This window comes from Copidosoma floridanum, unplaced genomic scaffold (genome assembly GCF_036245765.1).
Source record: "Copidosoma floridanum isolate Cflo_tuat_1 unplaced genomic scaffold, Cflo_Japanese_pri ptg000032l, whole genome shotgun sequence".
Lineage (NCBI taxonomy): Eukaryota > Metazoa > Arthropoda > Insecta > Hymenoptera > Encyrtidae > Copidosoma > Copidosoma floridanum.
In genome coordinates, this window is record NW_028321909.1 from 4,321,788 (window position 1) to 4,344,480 (window position 22,693).

Consider the following 22,693-nt stretch of genomic DNA (forward strand, 5'->3'; position numbering starts at 1 on the left):
GGCCCTATGGCTCGGAAATTTTATAAATGAATAAAAGATTTTCTACAAAGTTCATGTGGATTGTCAATGTCTTGAACCACCCTCTTTTATTTTATCATTCATACACCAATTTATGTAATTTTTAGGGTATGATAATTATTTTTGGTCACAACTACTATTCAAAAAAACTTTTTTTTTGATGACATTAGTTACCCACATGCTTATTCTTAACCATAACTAAATTTATATAGACCATATACTTTTGATGGTTGTATTTTGATTACAAAACATAAAAACTGCATTAACCAACTTTAATCAGCTTCTTAAACATGCCCATAGTTAAAAGTAGAAGAATCAAAGTATTTCATTTGCATTTATACTGACGGATCTGAATCAGTTGCGCATCAGTCATTTAAAAACATGTGAACAGGTATACTTTGAATTGCTTAAAATAAGAAAGTCCTCAATAACTTCATGGTTGACCACTGTTCTTATTTTAAAGATTCATCACGCAATATGTAACTGTATCTAATGAGCCGTTCGTGTTGATACTACATTGAGCGCCATAGATTTGGTGACTTGCTTTTATAGTGGTTCAACAGTTTGAATAGAATATAGTTACAAAAACATGGTAATTTAAAAATTTAATCAAACACATTAGGAAAATAAGTTTCTGATACTATAATCAATGGATAAAATCATACCGGAAATCACCCAAATAGCTTGAGCTTTTTTCATCGTCGTTAAGCAAGAGATCAAATAGGTCTGGACAGGACACGGCTCGGAATTAAAGTCTACCCTGTACTTAAAGTCTACTTTTACTTATGTTCGTGACCTCGAAAAAATAGATAGTTTGACATCGTGAAAATACAAAAGTGACGTTGATAATGCTGAAGTAATAAAACAAACAACACAAGCATACAACAAATAATTACTAAGACAAAATATTTGAATAGCCAACTTTACATGAGTAAATTAAAATGGTTACAAAAATAGGTATAAGAAATAAAAAAATTACGATGTCTTTTAGCCCGTAATAATGACAGTTTACATTTAAACAAAATAAATAATGTACATTAAAGCTATAACAAAATTGAGCATTGGACCCGTTTGAAAATTGAGCATCTCAGCATTTAGGAGATTTAGGATCGAAGCGTTCGTCAAACGACATCAATATGACTCACGACACGATTCTTGATCTGGCAGATCCCCAGCTAAACGACCAAAAAGACTAAAAAAACTTAGTCAACCTAGCATAAGACGGATTATGCTGGAGCCCGTGTATCCGCTGAGCTCAATAGATGCTGGACAAGCGTGTACGATGGGCACTCTTTCATGCTAATATAGAGCAGCTATCCAGAGGCCATTACCTGTTCAAAACATAAAAACTGTTTTATTTTAATAAAACACGATACGTTACAAGTAATGTTTTCACCTGACATTCGACAGCCATTCAACTATTTCTCTAACAAAACTTTTTGAAGTCTTGAAATAAATATTTAGAAAACTTTTCTACGACAAAACGCGTGTCTTTGACCGTATAAAATAATCAGAATCTCTGACAACACAATTATTTATTAATGTCGTGGTAAGAACTCACAATTCTTGCATTCACAACACCAAAAAATCGATTCTTTCAAAACTAGTGTAAAAAACCATTTAGAGTCCAGTATATTTTACCAAAGTCATTTACATATGCAATAATTATCTTTGATTGTTACCTGCTCCTTAGCTTTCTTCGTAGTAATGTGTAACTCGACATTGATTTTTTAATGTCAGCTTCAATTCTGAAGCACTATCATTGCCTAGAACCTAAAATAAAAAAATATCATACCTTAATGTTTTTTTTAATTTTTATACAAAAGATTGAAAAAGTTTGAATTACCAGAGACAATTTGGTTCGTTTCAAATTTTTTTCAATAACCAGATTGTATTTTGTATCTTTAATGAAGCCATGTACATCTTCCAATGGTATTGTTGGTGGAACAACTGTAGAAAAGCTGATAAAACATCCCAAGTATACCAAGACAAAAATGAAAGAGGATGTTGTAAAATTTTCCAGACACTCATATTACTGTCCAAAAGCGACAATTTTAGGTTTTTTTTACGATTATGCAAAATTGCCATTATGGTCAAAAATATTAATATAGCAGTAGCGGAGAAATCAAGTTATCCCTAATAAAACTGGTAAAAACCTGTCATGAAAAAATGATATTTCTACGTTACAAATAAAAGTAAATAACTAATAATTACGATAAATATACTGTTTTTTTACTTCAAAATAAGCATGCCATGGAATCTCTGGATCCAAAATTTTGAATACCAATACATGTCTACACTTGACAGTTGTGACTGTAAAATCAAAATTTTTAGAGCTTTTTTGGACACTCCTTATCCATCAAAACAATCGGAGTCATTCTATGAATATTTATTGAGACATACCAATTTTTAAACTTTCACGTTATTGATTGATCTCATTTAAAGCTACAGTGAATTCTTGCAGTACTACTGATAATTCTAATCTATTAATCATATTGGAGGTACTCCATGAACTGTTAAATTTTTTTTAAACTATCGTCATGTATGATACTGCCTCGTCGATAAGTTGAGCATGTCCTGTAACACTCTTTTTTCTGTCTGGGCTACAAACAATGCCAAACAATAAATTTTTTTGTTTTGATGCAAAAACATGTAGGACAAAAAAAAGTTACTAATGAGTTACACTCGTTCCCTCAAAATTGACTGTAACTGAAACACCAGTTAGATTTTTTCTTCTCTGGCACAATGATTGATTATTCTTGACTATTAATCCATTTTCCTCTCTCCACTCGAGGAATGCCGGTGTCAGCAATGCAGTCGCTAATTCTGTCGCATACCTTTCCTTTATAACTGGATCTTCACGGCGCTTAACCAGCACCTGACTTGTATAGTTAAATTTCAAATACTTCTGTTTTGGACTATGACAGATATTCTGTGTATCCTTAGTTATAGCTGATGAGAATAACAAAAGCCACACGTAAAAAAACAAGTCGTTCTCTTTCCCAAAGTCCACATACTTTTTAAAGTTATAGTTGGAATTCAAAAGAACAGAAAATAATGTTTGTAGGTTGGCTTTTGTTTTAGGAAATTCTTCTAGTAAATCTGTTACTTTGACAGCAATAGACAAAAATAAAGGAGGATAGTAACAGCGATAATGGTGCCCATTGAAATGATGTACAACTTAGTTGTAAATCTGTAAATTTCGTTAAAATAGAAAATACAGTCAACTAATTAATCAGTTTATATTTACTAACACGTAATTTATCATTTGATAATTATTATATTATGAACTGATAGTGAAACCTACACACAAAACATGGTGCTTGAGTATAGTAATTCAAAAGAAACAAATTAGTACAGTACTTGTTCCAACCAGTGTTGTATGGTTTTCATTCCTTTTTTAAACTATGATTGAGTTGAAAGAATGTTATTTTTCATTTGATTTAGTGTACTAAATGGAACTGTCTTCCAGATAAAAGTTGTTACTAAACTTTTTCAAACCACTCACCCCGATGTTCCTGATGAACCAAAATTCGCCAGACACAATATAACTGTCCAAAAGCGACAGTCTTAGGTAATTTTAACGATTATGCGCAATTGCCTTGATGGTCAAACATATTATTATGGCAATAGCAATGAAAATTAAGTAATCACTAATAGACCTGGCAAAAACCTGTCATGAAAAAATGATATTTTTAAGTTACAAATAAAAGTAAATAACCTATACTGTTTTTTTACTTCAAAATAAGCATGCCATGGAATGTCTGGATCAAAAATCTTGCATATCAATACATGTCAATGCTTGAAAGTTGTGACAGTGATATCAAAATTCTAAGAGCTTCATGGGACATTTTCAATCCTTTAACGATGTCAGAGGTACTCTATTAACTGTTGTGTGTTTGGAAAACTAAATTTATGTAAAAAAATGCTTCTTCAATGAGTTAAGCATGTCCTGTATCAATCTTGTTTTATGTCCGGGCTACAAAAGGTGTCGTACCATAAACTTTTTATTTTGACGCAAAAACATGTCGGACAAAAAAGAAATTATCAATAAGACACGCTTGTAACCTCTAGATTGACTCTAACTAAAACACTAGCCAGATTCTTTCTTCTCTACTATAAGTTTTAATTATTCTTGGCTACCGAATCAATTTACTCTCTTCATCCGAGAAATTATGGTGTCAGCAATGCAGTTGCCGATTCTGTCGCATACCATTTCCTTATCACTTGATCTTCACCGCACTCAACCAGCACCTGACTTGTATAGTTAAATTACAAATCATTGTCTTTTGGACTATGACAGATATCATGCATATTCTAAGTCATAGCTTACGAGAACAACAAAAGCCACTCTTGAAAAAACAAGTTCTTCACTTTCCCAAAGTCCACAGACTTTTCAAAGTCATATTTGGAATTCAAAAGAAAAGCAAATAATTTTTGTAGGTGAGCTATTACTTTCAGAAATTCTTCTAGTAAAATATGTATGTATACAGCACCAGACAAAAATAAAAAAGGACAGTATCAGCAATAATCGTGTTAATGAACATGATGTGCAGCTCAGTCGTACGTCTGTAAATTTTGTTTCAGTAGAAAATACCGTGAACTTATTAGTCATTGCATATTTTTAAACGCTTAATTCATCATTTTATGATAAAAATAGCATAAAAAATTATGATGCCTACACATAGAACACGGTGCTTTGGTGTAGTAATTTAAAAGAAAAAAAAAAAATTTGTTCAGTACTTGTTCCAACCAGTGTTGTATAGTTTTAATTCCTCTTTTTAACTAAGATTTTTTAACTATGATTGAGTTTAAAAAGTATTATTTTTAAATTGATTAAGTAAACTTGATAGAACTGTGTTACAGACAAAAGTTTTTATTTACTACCCTAAACTACTTATCCCGATGTTCCTGATGAACCAAAATTCGCCAGACATAATATAACTGTCCAAAAGTGACAGTCTTATGTTATTTTAACGATTATGTGCAATTGCCTTGATGGTCAAACATATTATTATGGCAGGGGCTAAGAAAATCAAGTAATCACTTATAGACTTGTTGATAACTTGTGACGGAAATATTATGTTTCTGGGTTGCAAATAAAAGTAAATGAATAATATTTACGATAATTATATTTCTTTTTTCACTTCTAAATAAGCTTTCCATGGAATCTCTGGATCCAAAATTTTGAATGCAAATACATGTCTACGCTCGACAGTTGTGACAGTGATATTATAATTCTTAAGAGCTTTTTAGGACACTTCTAATCCTTTAACGATATCGAGAGTACTTTATTAACTGTTGTGTGTTTAACAAACTAAATTAACGTTAGAGACTGCTTTTCCAATAAGTTCAGCATGTCCTGTATCACTGATTTTTTATGTCTGAGCTACAAATGGTGTTACACAATAAACTTTTCATTTTAACACCAAAATATGTCGGACAAAAAAAAATGTCTATGAGACACACTTGCAACCTTGAGATTGACTGTAACTGTAACACTAGTTAGATTTTTTCTTTTCTAAAACAAGTTTTAATTATTCTTGACTACTAATACAATTTACTTACTTCATTTAAAGAATGACGGTGTCAGCAATGCAGTCGCCGATTCTGTCGCATACCATTCCCTTATAATTCGATCTTCACCGAACTCAACCAGCACCTGACTTGTATAGTTAACTTAAAAATAATTGTCTTTTGGACTATGACAGATATTATGCATATTCTTAGTCATAGCTGACGAGAACAACAAAAGCCACCCTTGGAAAAACAAGTCATTCTTTTTTCCGAAGCCCACTAACTTTTCAAAGTCATACTTGAAATTTAGAGAAACAGCAAATAATGTTTGTAGATGAGCTTTTACTTTTAGAAATTCTTGTAGTAAATCATGTACTTATACAGCAATAAACAAAAATGGAGGAGGATAGTAACAGCGATTATTCTGTTATTTAACGTTATGTACAGCTTAGTTGTACATCTGTAAATTTTGTTTAAATAGAAGATAAAGTCAACTTATTATTCATTGCATATTTTTTAACGCGTAATTTATCATTTTATGACCTGTATCACTCTTCTTCTTTTGTCTGGGATACGATTGAGATTATACAACAAACTTTTTGTTTTGACGCAAAAACATGTAAGACAAAAAGAAAATTGTGACACACTCGTAACCTCAAGGTTGACTGTAACTGAAACACCAGTTAGATCTTTTTTTCTCTGAAACAAGTGTCGATCATTCTTGACTACTAATCTTTTTCTCTCTCTCTACTTAAGGACTGATGTTTTCAGCAATGCAGTCGTCTGTTCTGTCGCATACCATTCTCTTATAACTGGATCTACACCGCACCCAACCACCACCTGACTTGCATATTTAACTTTCAAGTAATTATATTTTGGACTATAAAAGACATTTTGGATATTCTCAGGCATAGCTGACGAGAAAAACAGAAGCCACCCTTGAAAAAACAAGTCGTTCTCTCTTGCAAAGTCCACAAAATTTTTAAAGTTATAGTTGATATTCATAAGAATAGCAAATAATATTGTAGGTGAGCTTTTATTTTAGGAAACTCCTGGTAAATCCTGCTTCTTTTACAGCAACGAAGAACTGTAACGTGTGAGCGGAATCTCTTGTGACTACCATGCCAAAGGGCTCATTGGTTAAATTCTTAGCTATACTATTTATAGAAAAAAAATAATTTTGATATAATTTTGTTCGGGCTTATCAGGCCCGAGAACTCTTGATAGCATTCAAATTTTTGGTTGATGATAATTTTCTGTCAAAATACTTACAAATAATTAAAAAATCTATGTACAGGACAGCTATTTCTGACACCAATACCCATTTGTTGCACTCGATCTTACGGAAATGCTTTGTGAGTGCATGTTGTTTTAATTATTTTGAGATCTCGAAGCACACCAATTTCTTTGTAAGCTACTTTTTCATCGCATACCCAATGTGAAAAATCTTCGAATAGTTTATCATTGAAACATTCTAATCAATAAATTCTCTGTAAGAAAAACACTGATAATAGTAGGGACTTGAAAGATCAAAGTGTTACGTGTAACATCGTATACATAATTATAATTACATAGACTAATACAGTTAAATAGTCGTATGCTAATGGTCTAAGAAAATATTTTACAGTACAAAATACAATATTCCCATGGCCTCTGTTCGGACGTGCAGTCTTTTTCGGGTTATCACAAAAATTGTCAATTTAATACGCGCTAGAGTAGTATAAAATTATAAACGAAAGTTTTCAATCTACTCTGTATGAAGAGAAATATTAATGGATTGCAGACCAACGTGTTAAATTTTCAGTCGTTGCATAGGTATTACTTTTTTTTTCAATATAAAAATTAAATTAATTTTTGTATAATAGATATGGTCTTCGTATACTTTAACGTCAAGTCATACCTGAACTTTTAAAAATTTAGTGTCATATCAAATCTTTAGCATGAAATTCGATAATAAATAAATTTTGTAAAATTATTTACTTTAAAAAAAATATATACATGTTGTGATGTGTCGCGCCTTGCTCGCCTCGCAGTCAACAACAAGACACGGTACATCTAATATTTATCAACAATTATTCTTAAGGGCCATTAGGAGAGGTGGATAGCTGGCATTCAAACACATACAATTAAGGAAAACACATCTATTTATATATAAAGATAATGTGTTTATTCTGACAATGACTATGCATGACGTACAAAAGAATGTCAACGTTCAGCCATCCGACAACACCTATCAACTAACAACTCGGCCCTGTGGGTCCGGCAGTTGCTGTTCGGCACAGTGCTTTCGCGGTAGGGACAGGATTACGGAAAACAGGCCTACCGTTAACACTCCTATGGCGAGGTACACCGCAACTTGACCACGGGCACGGGGAGATCCGTCTGGCAGGTGTCAGCACTCGGATGGCACGAGTCCCAGCAGAGGCCGCGTGTATACGCCTGCAACCGGTCGAGTCAGCAACAGGTAGCCGTGGCTGCGTCTCCTGTTGTCGCCTGATACGGAACTCGCCTCACTTGCTTACGCAAAACGCAACCGACGTATATCAAAGTACGACTCTACAGCGAGCAGACAAGAGTGAGAGTGTCTCTCCTCCCGGCCCGCTGATCCGTGCTGCCTTGGCACCTCAACCACTTACACAGGTGTGTTTTGCGTTGTCACACACACACACACACACACACACACACACACACACACACACACCCCCGGTGTTACCCACGGTCGGAAATCGGTCGTGTTGCCCATAGTAGGGATGGATACCTATGTATGGGTTTGGGATACGGTAGGGGTAGTTGCGCACTGTACCACCTCTCCTCTTGTCTGCTATCACAAAACCGATATTCTGACTGTGACGGTGACTCGTCCCGTCACAATGTATACAAGTATTTGTATGAAATAAAAAATGTTCAATAAAGTATTGGTCATAAATGTGATGATATTTCACAATCCTGACACGTAAGTTTACCGTTGTAACTGATGAAAATCTACTCAGGGTGATCCCAAAGATATCTCAGGCGTTGCCTTCGAAGCGCCAGTGGGTTCAGCGTTTTTGATGGTGACATGCAGTTACGAAAACTTAAAAATTTTTAAGTTTGTTTTACTGAAACCTTTTTATCAAAAACTGGTGTGTTTGTGGAAAAAAATACTTAATAACGTTACCATGAATTACATGTTCATGTTGCATATAATCAGCAGGTATATACCCCCTGAAACCCCTGCAAATTCATTGTGATTATGCATGACGAGAATCGCTTCAGAATTTACTCAGCTTTTCCTTTTAATTGTGCTTGAAGCGATTGAGGACATGGGGGGGACATCTAAATTATTAACAATGCACTTAATTTATTTTTAGTAAAACTTTAAGAATGTATATATTTTTAGTTATATTTATTCGACAAACAATCACTAGGCAATAAAAATGGAAAGCCAAACAAATTGTCTCATTAAATAGCTGTCACAATTATCAAAATAACAAACAGTGGTTGCACTGATCTGCCCCTGTCGTCAAAATACCTGTCTCTGAAATAAATATTCATAATTTTAGGCGCCTTGTCGGATGAATTCGTGGCCACTTCTGGGGTACCATAGAGTTCGCACATTGGTCCACTACTATTTACACTTGTTATGAATAGCCTTCCTTCAGCAGTTTCTCTTTAATCATCTTGTTTAATGTATGAAGACGACATAAAAATCTGTAAACGCATTTCATTAAACACAGATTCTCTACTTCTACAATCTGATCTCTTAAATGCTGCTTTGAGATGATCCAACAGCGGATTCACAGTCCATGAGAATAAGCGCAGGGTCCTTTACGTTAACAAAAGCTAAATCACGTCACATTACAATTACTCAATGAATGGCATCCATTCGAAACGGGTTGACTCTTCAACTGATCTGCAGGTATTACTCTCGATTCCTCTTGATCCTTTAAATAACATATCAGTAAAGTCATTTCTAAATGCTTTAAGCTCCTAGGCTTTATACAACGAACTACGTGCGACTTCTTACTACCAGATTCCATCATGTACTTATCTAAGTCTTTAATTTTTCCACTTATAACTTACGCATCGGTTGTTGGTCCCCTTACACTTATTAAATTTTTTCTCAACGTGACAGCTTATTACATCCTACTCTTAGACTTGTCTCCTACAGAACAGATTCTCCCATAGCAAACATTAATCACAATTATTCTCCTTATTTATCACATAACTCGCTCTTTACCTGAAAAAATTTTTTACAAATACCATGAAGCATTATTTATTTACAGACTTACCCATAATTTCGTCAAATGCCCTGACCTGATAGACTCTTGTCTGTCAAGAATACTCAACATAATCTGAGGAATTCCCGTTATATTACAAAAGAGACCTATACTACTAACTACCTTTTCCACTCCCCCATACCCCGCCTCAGACGATTATTCAATACCGGTATCCAAAATTTGCCTGAAACCGATAGCATACATGTTTTCAAGATTCGTTAATTTGTTATATGCTGCCCTCGACAACACACTTTTGTTATTTTATTGTCATAGGCCCTATGGCTCGGAAATTTTATAAATGAATAAAAGATTTTCTACAAAGTTCATGTGGATTGTCAATGTCTTGAACCACCCTCTTTTATTTTATCATTCATACACCAATTTATGTAATTTTTAGGGTATGATAATTATTTTTGGTCACAACTACTATTCAAAAAAACTTTTTTTTTGATGACATTAGTTACCCACATGCTTATTCTTAACCATAACTAAATTTATATAGACCATATACTTTTGATGGTTGTATTTTGATTACAAAACATAAAAACTGCATTAACCAACTTTAATCAGCTTCTTAAACATGCCCATAGTTAAAAGTAGAAGAATCAAAGTATTTCATTTGCATTTATACTGACGGATCTGAATCAGTTGCGCATCAGTCATTTAAAAACATGTGAACAGGTATACTTTGAATTGCTTAAAATAAGAAAGTCCTCAATAACTTCATGGTTGACCACTGTTCTTATTTTAAAGATTCATCACGCAATATGTAACTGTATCTAATGAGCCGTTCGTGTTGATACTACATTGAGCGCCATAGATTTGGTGACTTGCTTTTATAGTGGTTCAACAGTTTGAATAGAATATAGTTACAAAAACATGGTAATTTAAAAATTTAATCAAACACATTAGGAAAATAAGTTTCTGATACTATAATCAATGGATAAAATCATACCGGAAATCACCCAAATAGCTTGAGCTTTTTTCATCGTCGTTAAGCAAGAGATCAAATAGGTCTGGACAGGACACGGCTCGGAATTAAAGTCTACCCTGTACTTAAAGTCTACTTTTACTTATGTTCGTGACCTCGAAAAAATAGATAGTTTGACATCGTGAAAATACCAAAGTGACGTTGATAATGCTGAAGTAATAAAACAAACAACACAAGCATACAACAAATAATTACTAAGACAAAATATTTGAATAGCCAACTTTACATGAGTAAATTAAAATGGTTACAAAAATAGGTATAAGAAATAAAAAAATTACGATGTCTTTTAGCCCGTAATAATGACAGTTTACATTTAAACAAAATAAATAATGTACATTAAAGCTATAACAAAATTGAGCATTGGACCCGTTTGAAAATTGAGCATCTCAGCATTTAGGAGATTTAGGATCGAAGCGTTCGTCAAACGACATCAATATGACTCACGACACGATTCTTGATCTGGCAGATCCCCAGCTAAACGACCAAAAAGACTAAAAAAACTTAGTCAACCTAGCATAAGACGGATTATGCTGGAGCCCGTGTATCCGCTGAGCTCAATAGATGCTGGACAAGCGTGTACGATGGGCACTCTTTCATGCTAATATAGAGCAGCTATCCAGAGGCCATTACCTGTTCAAAACATAAAAACTGTTTTATTTTAATAAAACACGATACGTTACAAGTAATGTTTTCACCTGACATTCGACAGCCATTCAACTATTTCTCTAACAAAACTTTTTGAAGTCTTGAAATAAATATTTAGAAAACTTTTCTACGACAAAACGCGTGTCTTTGACCGTATAAAATAATCAGAATCTCTGACAACACAATTATTTATTAATGTCGTGGTAAGAACTCACAATTCTTGCATTCACAACACCAAAAAATCGATTCTTTCAAAACTAGTGTAAAAAACCATTTAGAGTCCAGTATATTTTACCAAAGTCATTTACATATGCAATAATTATCTTTGATTGTTACCTGCTCCTTAGCTTTCTTCGTAGTAATGTGTAACTCGACATTGATTTTTTAATGTCAGCTTCAATTCTGAAGCACTATCATTGCCTAGAACCTAAAATAAAAAAATATCATACCTTAATGTTTTTTTTAATTTTTATACAAAAGATTGAAAAAGTTTGAATTACCAGAGACAATTTGGTTCGTTTCAAATTTTTTTCAATAACCAGATTGTATTTTGTATCTTTAATGAAGCCATGTACATCTTCCAATGGTATTGTTGGTGGAACAACTGTAGAAAAGCTGATAAAACATCCCAAGTATACCAAGACAAAAATGAAAGAGGATGTTGTAAAATTTTCCAGACACTCATATTACTGTCCAAAAGCGACAATTTTAGGTTTTTTTTACGATTATGCAAAATTGCCATTATGGTCAAAAATATTAATATAGCAGTAGCGGAGAAATCAAGTTATCCCTAATAAAACTGGTAAAAACCTGTCATGAAAAAATGATATTTCTACGTTACAAATAAAAGTAAATAACTAATAATTACGATAAATATACTGTTTTTTTACTTCAAAATAAGCATGCCATGGAATCTCTGGATCCAAAATTTTGAATACCAATACATGTCTACACTTGACAGTTGTGACTGTAAAATCAAAATTTTTAGAGCTTTTTTGGACACTCCTTATCCATCAAAACAATCGGAGTCATTCTATGAATATTTATTGAGACATACCAATTTTTAAACTTTCACGTTATTGATTGATCTCATTTGAAGCTACAGTGAATTCTTGCAGTACTACTGATAATTCTAATCTATTAATCATATTGGAGGTACTCCATGAACTGTTAAATTTTTTTTAAACTATCGTCATGTATGATACTGCCTCGTCGATAAGTTGAGCATGTCCTGTAACACTCTTTTTTCTGTCTGGGCTACAAACAATGCCAAACAATAAATTTTTTTGTTTTGATGCAAAAACATGTAGGACAAAAAAAAGTTACTAATGAGTTACACTCGTTCCCTCAAAATTGACTGTAACTGAAACACCAGTTAGATTTTTTCTTCTCTGGCACAATGATTGATTATTCTTGACTATTAATCCATTTTCCTCTCTCCACTCGAGGAATGCCGGTGTCAGCAATGCAGTCGCTAATTCTGTCGCATACCTTTCCTTTATAACTGGATCTTCACGGCGCTTAACCAGCACCTGACTTGTATAGTTAAATTTCAAATACTTCTGTTTTGGACTATGACAGATATTCTGTGTATCCTTAGTTATAGCTGATGAGAATAACAAAAGCCACACGTAAAAAAACAAGTCGTTCTCTTTCCCAAAGTCCACATACTTTTTAAAGTTATAGTTGGAATTCAAAAGAACAGAAAATAATGTTTGTAGGTTGGCTTTTGTTTTAGGAAATTCTTCTAGTAAATCTGTTACTTTGACAGCAATAGACAAAAATAAAGGAGGATAGTAACAGCGATAATGGTGCCCATTGAAATGATGTACAACTTAGTTGTAAATCTGTAAATTTTGTTAAAATAGAAAATACAGTCAACTAATTAATCAGTTCATATTTTCTAACACGTAATTAATCATTTATTAATATTTATATTATGAACTGATAGTGAAACCTACACATAGAACATGGTGCTTAAGTATAGTAATTCAAAAGAATAAAATTTGTACAGTACTTGTTTCAACCAGTGTTGTATAGTTTTCATTCCTTTTTTAAACTATAATTGAGTTTAAAAATTGTTATTTTTCATTTAATTTAGTGTACTAAATGGAACTGTCTTCCAGACAAAAGTTGTTACTAAACTTTTTTAAACCACTCACCCCAATGTTCCTGATGAACCAAAATTCGCCAGACACAATATAACTGTCCAAAAGCGACAGTCTTAGGTAATTTTAACGATTATGCGCAATTGCCTTGATGGTCAAACATATTATTATGGCAATAGCAATGAAAATTAAGTAATCCCTTATAGACCTGGTAAAAACCTGTCATAAAAAAATGATACTTCTAAGTTACAAATAAAAGTAAATAACTAATACTGTTCTTTTACTTTAAAATAAGCATGCCATGGAATGTCTGGATCAAAAATTTTGCTTATCAATACATGTCAATGCTTGAAAGTTGTGACAGTGATATCAAAATTCTAAGAGCTTTATGGGACATTTTCAATCCTTTAACGATGTCAGAGGTACTCTATTAACTGTTTTGTGTTTGGAAAACTCAATTTATGTAAAAAAATGCTTCTCCAATGAGTTAAGCATGTCCTGTATCAATCTTGTTTTATGTCCGGGCTACAAAAGGTGTCATACCATAAACTTTTTGTTTTCACGTAAAAACATGTCGGACAAAAAAGAAATTATCAATAAGACACGCTTGTAACCTCTAGATTGACTCTAACTAAAACACTAGCCAGATTCTTTCTTCTCTACAACAAGATTTAATTATTCTTGACTACCGAATCAATTTACTCTCTTTATCCGAGAAATTATGGTGTCAGCAATGCAGTTGCCGATTCTGTCGCATACCATTCCCTTATTACTCGATCTTCACCGCACTCAACCAGCATCTGACTTGTATAGTTAAATTACAAATCATTGTCTTTTGGACTATGACAGATATCATGCATATTCTAAGTCATAGCTAACGAGAACAACAAAAGCCACACGTAGAAAAACAAGTCGTTTTTTTCCGAAGTCCACAAACTTTTTAAAGTCGTAGTTGGAATTTAAAAGTACAGCAAATAATGTTTGTAGGTTGGCTTTTGTTTTAGGAAATTTTTTTAGCAAATCTGGTACTCTTACAGCAACAGACAAAATTGAAGGAGGATAGTAACAGCGATAATCGTGTTCATTGAAATGATGTATAGCTTAGTTGTAACTCTGTTAATTTTGTTTAAATAGAAAATACAGTCAACTCATTATTTAGTGCATATTTTCTAACACGTAATTTATCACTTGATGATATTTATATTATAAACTGATAGTGAAACTTACACACAGAACATGATGCTTGAATGTAGTATTTAAAAAGAAAAAAGAATATTTGTACAGTTCTTGTTTCAACCAGTGTTGTATAGTTTTAGTAATTTTTTGTAACTATGATTGTGTAAAAAAATGTTATTTTAAATTTAATTAAGCAAACTAAATAGAACTGTCTTACAAACTAAAGTTGTTATTTACTACTTCAAACCACTCACCCCGATGTTCCTGATGAACCAAAATTTGCCAGACATAATATAACTGTCCAAACGCGACAGTCTTAGGTTATTTTAACGATTACGCGAAATTGCCTTAATGGTCAAACATATTATTATGGCAATGGCAAAGAAAATCAAGTTATCCCTAAAGGACCTGGTAAAAACCTGTCATGAAAAAATAACATTTCTAAGTTACAAATGGAAGTAAATAACTAATAATTACGATGAATTTACTGTTTTTTTACTTTAAAATAAGCATTCTATGGAATCTCTGGATCAAAAATTACGATTACCAATACATATCTACGCTTGACAGTTGTGACTGTAATATCAAAATTTTTAGAGCTTCTTTTGACACTTCTAATCCATCAACAATATCGGAGTCATTCAATGAATATTTATTAAAACATAACAATTTTTAAACTTTTGCGTTATTGATTTATATTATTTAAAGCTACAGTAAATTTTAGCAGTACTATTGATGATTCTAATTTATCAATCATATTGGAGGTACTCCATGAACTGTTGAATTTTTTTACAACTATCTTCATGTGTGATACTGCTTCTTCGATTAGTTCAGCATGTCCTGTATCACTCTATTTTTTTGTCTGGGCTGCAAACGATGCTAAATAATAAATTTTATTGTTTTGATACAAAAACATGTAGGACAAAAAAAAGTAATTAATGAGACACACTCGTTACCTTAAAATTGACTGTAACTGAAACACCTGTGTTGAGTATCGGAGTAGGAGTGTGTTTCTATGTTAAGTAAATAAGACTGATTTTGTATTTAACACTCTTAAACGTAGTTATCGAATAGAAACACCAAATTAATAATTTCGATACAAACACTTTACTTTTCTGAGGTAAGGATTCGGAACAATCGAAATGAGAAGTAATAGGAGTAATCGAGTTATAAAGAACGGCAGTAAATTCATCGTTAAAGTGAGCGTGTAAAACTTTGAAAAGAGGTGTATGTGTGTGTGTGTGTTCATGCAAAGGTGCGTGCACCTTGCAAAACGACCGAGTACGAACTGGCTATTACATCGCACAGCTACATCTAAAGAGCAAGCCGCTGCTTACTTTACACAGCTATTGACTAACTAAAGAGACGCGGCGCACTGCGATTTGTTGTCTTGAAACTCGGCATACTAGTGACTGATTGGTAGATTTAATCAATTTCGTAACCTTAAATTTTAGGACCTCAATAGTGAACATTTCCCCTCTCTGGCTTCGACGAGAGGAGAAGGAAGATTGATAATCCAACTACAAATCCTCATTCATCCGTAAAATCCGCAAAAATTCTGAGAAAGTTAAGTTACTAACTTCCAACGCTGCAAACATGAAATTTTAACATCATTTGAACATAATATTTCAACATGAAGAAGTAACATTGCTAGCTACTAATTCACTATCGAGGTTTGACTGATGAGAAGCTACAATAGGTAATTTACTACTAACTTTGCTAAGTTGGGTTTAATTGATAAATTCTCACAAGCTTCTAATGTTATGATTTGAGAATTTAGGAACTGCTTTAATTGAGTTAGAGTAGGAGGTTGGGACTCGCTACCGAGAAACTTTTGCCAATCTTTATTCGTTGAAGCATCAAACCTACTAACTACTGTAGCAATATAAAGATCGCTACTTCCTAAGTCACGGCCCATAGCTTGAAGTGAGTCCATAGGATTCAGCGTTTCTTTATAAATCCGTTTAAGCTCGGTACCAGGCTCAGATTTCATAGCCTTACAATTCATAATGCTAGACAAATAGCTATTAACTATACGACGATGACTATCATAATATTCGATGAGAGTTTGCCACGCTGTAGGGTATTGATCTTCTGCTAAACGAATAGATTTGATTAAGTCTAAAGCCTCGCCACCTAAATGAGTACGTAATTGATGGAATTTAATAATATTATCGATATCTGCCTTCCGATGCACTAACGACCTAATGGTTGTAACGGGGTGTCCGTATGTACTTATAGCCCTGATAGCCACAAATTAATACTAGAGATACTCTGACCGGGACTGTGTTTCCCGGGCACCCGCGGAGACACACTCGCGTTACAACGCGGACAGCGAGTCCGCTTTTCCTTGTTCACGTCTGCTTGCTGAGGGGCCAGCTCAGCTCTGGCTCAGCTCAGGACGCTCGCGCGTTGGTGTTTACGCGCGAGCCCGTGGAGGCGGCAGGATAAGGCCGATGCCCGGCTTACAGCTCCCTTCTGGACGCCAAGATTTCTATAGATAAAACCTGTAAGGAAAGAGTAGCCGGAAGGGCTTCGTGCAAGGAAAGGCTCACGCAAAGCAAAACAAACATTTAATGATCAAAAGAACGGAAACTATATTGTCTGCACTAGTACAAAAGCATACGCGCGCGTGTGTGTGTGTATTTCGCTCGATCGTGTTGACGGCAAAGCCTGTACGGTCGAGGAAGGCTTTCCTCTCGGGGCCGACGGCCTGCGATAATTCGACCGGGCACAGAGAGAGATTACGCGGCCATTATGATTCTCGCGCACGCACTGCGCTTACCTGGCTTTTCGCAGCCTCTTATTTGCACCTACTCGCCTAGCAGTTGGCCTCTCAGCAGGAATACTCAACCTGGTGTCTAGCCGGTAAGCCTTCTCGTCGAAGGTGCGTGGCTGCAGGAGCGGGCGAGGCGATGGCGAGGTTGTCCTCTCGTGGCTTGACAAACGTAGCGGGCGAGAGACGCACACGTGTTTTCCCTACCTATACCTAATCCCTTCTGCCCTAATAGCCAAGAGCGTCCCTCGCTAATAGTCATATCAAGACGCTTGTTTCTCCTTTCTCTCTCTCTTTCGCACGCATTATCGCGCTCCCTTCCCCTCTTGCTCTCTCTCTCTGGCCCTTTCTTCCTCGCGCAGTCTAGATGAGTGTAAACGGCGTTTGAGTATTAACCGCCCGTTACAAGGTATCCCGAAAATTCTCCCAATCAGAATATTTACCAGTAAACTTAGGAAGTTCGATTCTTGAGAGGTAAGAATTACTAATGGGAGGAACTACCAAAGTGGGATTTGAGTTCGGAGCGGGCGGGGAGTTTTCAGAAGGGAGACATCTAATGTACTCGGCAAAATCTCCCCTTACTAAATAGTACGTGTCCTCAGTCATATCAAAAAGTTCACTAGTAAAATATAAATACTTATAATCTAAATCAGTAAGTGAAAGAATGTATTGATGATTTTTACGAAGTCTTTCTAAATAATCTTCGAAAGTCTGTACCATAGCTTCTACTCTACCACGAGACATCCTTTCACTACCTGATTTCTTAAAGTTTTCAAAGCAATTGCTAATCCTTTTGTGCAATTTAGTCTGTGCGGCACAAAGATCTTCCATATTCGTAAACGGCACACTAATTTTCGAATGAGAAACTTAAAACTAAAACCAAGATCTTAATCTAAAACTTAGAGTCTCTACTAGCACAAGAATTCTATACTGCAGCTCCGGCAGCAGACATAAGTGGCCCACAGAAAAACTGCAAGAGCGTGCGTCGAGAATGGCTTGCTGTACTAGCAGGCACCGATGTGGACAGCAGCTGGGGCAGGCATGGGCAGCCTGCTACAGGTGTAGAAGGCCTGCAGCTCAAGCAGGCGACCCAGACTGGCTAGTGGAGCAGGCGTGGATGGCCTGCTACAGGTGTAGAGGGCCTGCAGCTTAAGCAGGCGACTTTAACTTGCGGGTGGGGCAGGCTTGGACAGCCTGCTACAGGTGTAGAGGGCCTGCAGCTGAAGCAGGCGACTTCAACTTGCGGGTGGGGCAGGCATGGACAGCCTGCTACAGGTGTAGAGGGCCTGCAGCTCAAGCAGGCGAAGTAGACTTGCGGATGGGGCAGGCATGGACAGCCTGCTACAGGTGTAGAGGGCCTGCAGCTCAAGCATGCGACTTCAACTTGCGGGTATGGCAGGCATGGACAGCCTGCTACAGGTGTAAAGGGCCTGCAGCTCAAGCAAGCGACGTAGACTGACTGGTGGAGCAGGCGTGGATGGCCTGCTACAGGTGTAGAGGGCCTGCAGCTTAAGCAGGCGACTTCAACTTGCGGGTGGGGCAGGCATGGACCGGTTAGACCGTTTTTTTTTCTATCACCCGTCCGCGTTCCTGCAAACATCCCTCCCCTTCCACCTTCCACACTTCTAGCTACTCCGACCATCGTCCTCTTTCCTTACGCTCCCGCGGCGTATTCGAATCTCGGTGTACAAAACTGTGACGTCCCCTTTTCGACAGAACAACAGTGGCAAAGAAAATCAAGTAAGCCCAAATAAGCTTGTTGAAAATCTGTTATAAGAAAATGATATTATTTAGTTACTAATAGAATGAAATAACTAATAATTACGATAAATGAACTACTTTTTTACTTCAACATAAGAATTCCATGGAATCTCTGGATCGAAAATTTTGAATATCAATACATGTCTACGCTCGACAGTTGTGACTATGATGTCAAAATTTTTAACAGCTTTTTTAGTCACTTCTAATCCATCAACAATATCGGAGGTGTTGCATGAACTGTTGTATTTTTTTTAAACTATATTCATGTGTGGTACTGCCTTTTTGATGAGTTCAGCATGTCCCGTATCATTTTTTTTTTTTTTTTTTTTTTTTTTTTCTTGTCCGGGCTACTAACGATATCATACAATAAACTTTTTGAATCAATGCAAAAAAATGCAGTCGCTGATTCTTTCGCATACCATTCCTTTATAACTAGATCTTCACGGCGCTTAACCAGCACCTGACTTGTATAGTTACCTTTCAAATAATTCTATTTTGGACTATGACGGATATTCTGCATATCCTTAGTCATAGCTGACAAGAACAACAAAAGCCACACGTAAAAAAACAAGTAGTTCTCTTTTCCGAAGTCCACAAACTTTTTAGTTGGCTTTTGTTTTAGGAAATTCTTCTAGTAAATCTGGTTCTTTTAAGCAATAGACAAAAATGAAGGAGGATAGTAACATCGATAATCGTGCCCATTGAAATGATGTACAGCTTAGTTGTAAATCTGTAAATTTTGTTTAAATAGAAAGTACAGTCAATTCATTATTCAGTGCATATTTTCTAACACGTAATTTATCATTTGATGATATTTATATTATGAATTGATAGTGAAACCTACACATAGAACATGGTGCTTGAATGTAGTACTCCAAAAAAAAAAATTTTAGAGTATTTGTTTCAACCAGTGTTGTATAGTTTTAATACTTTTTTGTAACTATGATTGAGTAAAAAAAATATTATTTCAAATTTAATTCAGTGAACTGAATAGAAATGTCTTAAAGACAAAAGTTTTTGTTATTTACCACTCCAAATCAGTCACCCTGATATTACTGATGACCCAAAATTTTCCAGACACACATATTACTGTCTAAAAGCTACAATTTTAGGTTTTTTTTACGATTATGCAAAATTGCCATGATGGTCAAAAATATTAATATGGCAGTAGCGAAGAAAATCAAGTAATACCAAATAGGCTTGTTGAAAACCTGTCACGAAAAAATAATATTATTGAGTTACAAATGGAATAAAATAACTAATAATTACGATACATAAAGCAATTCTTTACTTCAAAATATTCATGCTACGGAATCTCTGGATCAAAAATTTTAAATATCAATTTATGTCTACACTCGACAGTTGTGACTATGATGTCAAAATTTTTAACAGCTTTTTTAGTCACTTCTAATCCATCAACAATATCGGAGGTGTTGCATGAACTGTTGTATTTTTTTTAAACTATATTCATGTGTGGTACTGCCTTTTTGATGAGTTCAGCATGTCCCGTATCATTTTTTTTTTTTTTTTTTTTTTCTTGTCCGGGCTACTAACGATATCATACAATAAACTTTTTGAATCAATGCAAAAAAATGCAGTCGCTGATTCTGTGGCATACCATTCCTTTATAACTAGATCTTCACGGCGCTTAACCAGCACCTGACTTGCATAGTTTACTTTCAAAAAATTATCTTGTGGACACTAACAGTAACTTTGCATATTCTAAGTCATTGGTGTCGAGAACAATATCAGCCACACGTAGAAAGACATGCCATTCTCTTTTGCAGAGTCCAAAAACTTTTCCAAGTCATAGTTAGTATTCAAAAGAGTAGCAAATGCTTGTAGATGGAATTTTATTTTTGGAAACTTTCCTCGTGAATCTGATACTTTTCAAGTAATGGAGTATTATAACGTGTGGGATATTTTTACTGTCATTACTATAATAAAGTACTCATTTATTAAATTTCTAACAAGATTATTAATTTAAAAAAAAAACAACAATTTTGATGTTTTCTCGTTAATAATTACTTACGTTTCAAGCTATTGTAAATTATTGCAGTTCTTCTGATGCTTTAAACATTTTCCAAGTCAGTTATTTATTTAAGATGATTTTTTGCACTGCTTGTAAAATATTTTCCCAAAACAAATAAAAAACGAATGAAATCACAACCAACCAGGAAATCTTTGTTTTTCTAGACTAAAAAAAAAGAATCAGAAGCAACGAGGATTCTGTGACACAACTGCAAAGAAGATTATAATAATTTCTTTATAAGTTGGTGAAAAGAGAAAGAGTTACAAATAAATACTTACGAATAAATCTATTAAAATCCCTTTCTAGTAAAATCTGCCTTTACTATACTTTTAATGGGTTCACAAAAGCCCTGTTTTCTCACGGTCTGAAACAAAAATGATATAAACAAGCATAATAAAACAAATCGTTTGTTTTCATACGTGATGTGTATGACACCAGGGCAAAAATAGACTCCTTGTGCTTTTTGTGTTTGGATGAGCACTAGGTCTGAATTCTATACTTTTTCTACTGAGGACAAATTCAAAGTCCAAATTTGAAAATATGACAAAAGCAAAAAAAATTTAGTTTTAAGAAAACATTTATCGCGTTACGTGTTGTTAATTGTGATAGAAAAATCTTACTTAGGAGTACTAAATGAATGGGTCTGATTATAAATTATTTTGCTGAGTAGGTGGAAAAACATTTATTATACTCGTAAGAAGTCAACGGAATGCCATTATATAAGTTTCATAAAATGTATTTTGCATTTCGGTCTGCAGTTAGCCACACAAGCGACGATTAGTGTACTTCTTCAACTAAGAACGTAATATACTATTTTGCATATTATTTGTAACTCTAACTTTTTAATCTTAGTTTTGTACGTACTTATGGAATAAATAAAGATTTTTATTTTATTTTCTACGTTAAAAGTTCTAAATATACCAAGCATAGTAATAAGGCAAAGATGCACGCACAATGCTAATAAAATTATATATTTATTTAATAGAAAACAAGATCTTCTTAGAATTTAGTACACTACCATCACCGTTGGTTAAGAGTTAGTTTTTTTTTAGATAAAAAGGATCAAAAAGACAATAGACAACTATTTTCTTCCAAGAAACGTTACATTGGAACTTAAGGCCAGCCTCTTCAGACTTAGTACGATTATAGTTAAGTTACCACGAACCATCACTTGAAATTTAAAATTCCCTTTTTTGTTGTGATTTATTTCTAATTTAAAAATACCAGCTTTAACAGAAATCTGATACCAACTTTAAAACTTTGATTATTTACCAGGCAACTTCGTGAATGGTGTTTTTGAATTCATTAAAAATCTTTATTTTGAATATCCAGACATGACGAACAAAAAATTGTAAGCATTTGAAAAGCATTCAAAATTAAATGTACATAATTAAAGAAATAAAAATGCTA

The 22,693-nt window shown here is 34.4% G+C and overlaps 1 protein-coding gene across 1 annotated transcript in view; it reads left to right on the forward strand.

Moving 5' to 3' along the window:
- Positions 1-22,356, forward strand: part of LOC106642619 (protein KRI1 homolog) — a 66,894-nt gene extending 44,538 nt beyond the window's left edge. The window contains exon 11 of the mRNA XM_089597287.1: positions 22,336-22,356. Within this exon, the coding sequence (XP_089453413.1) occupies positions 22,336-22,339 (4 nt within the window). The 3' untranslated portion in view covers positions 22,340-22,356. The remainder of the gene's footprint in view (positions 1-22,335) is intronic.
- The last annotated feature ends 337 nt before the right edge of the window (positions 22,357-22,693 follow it).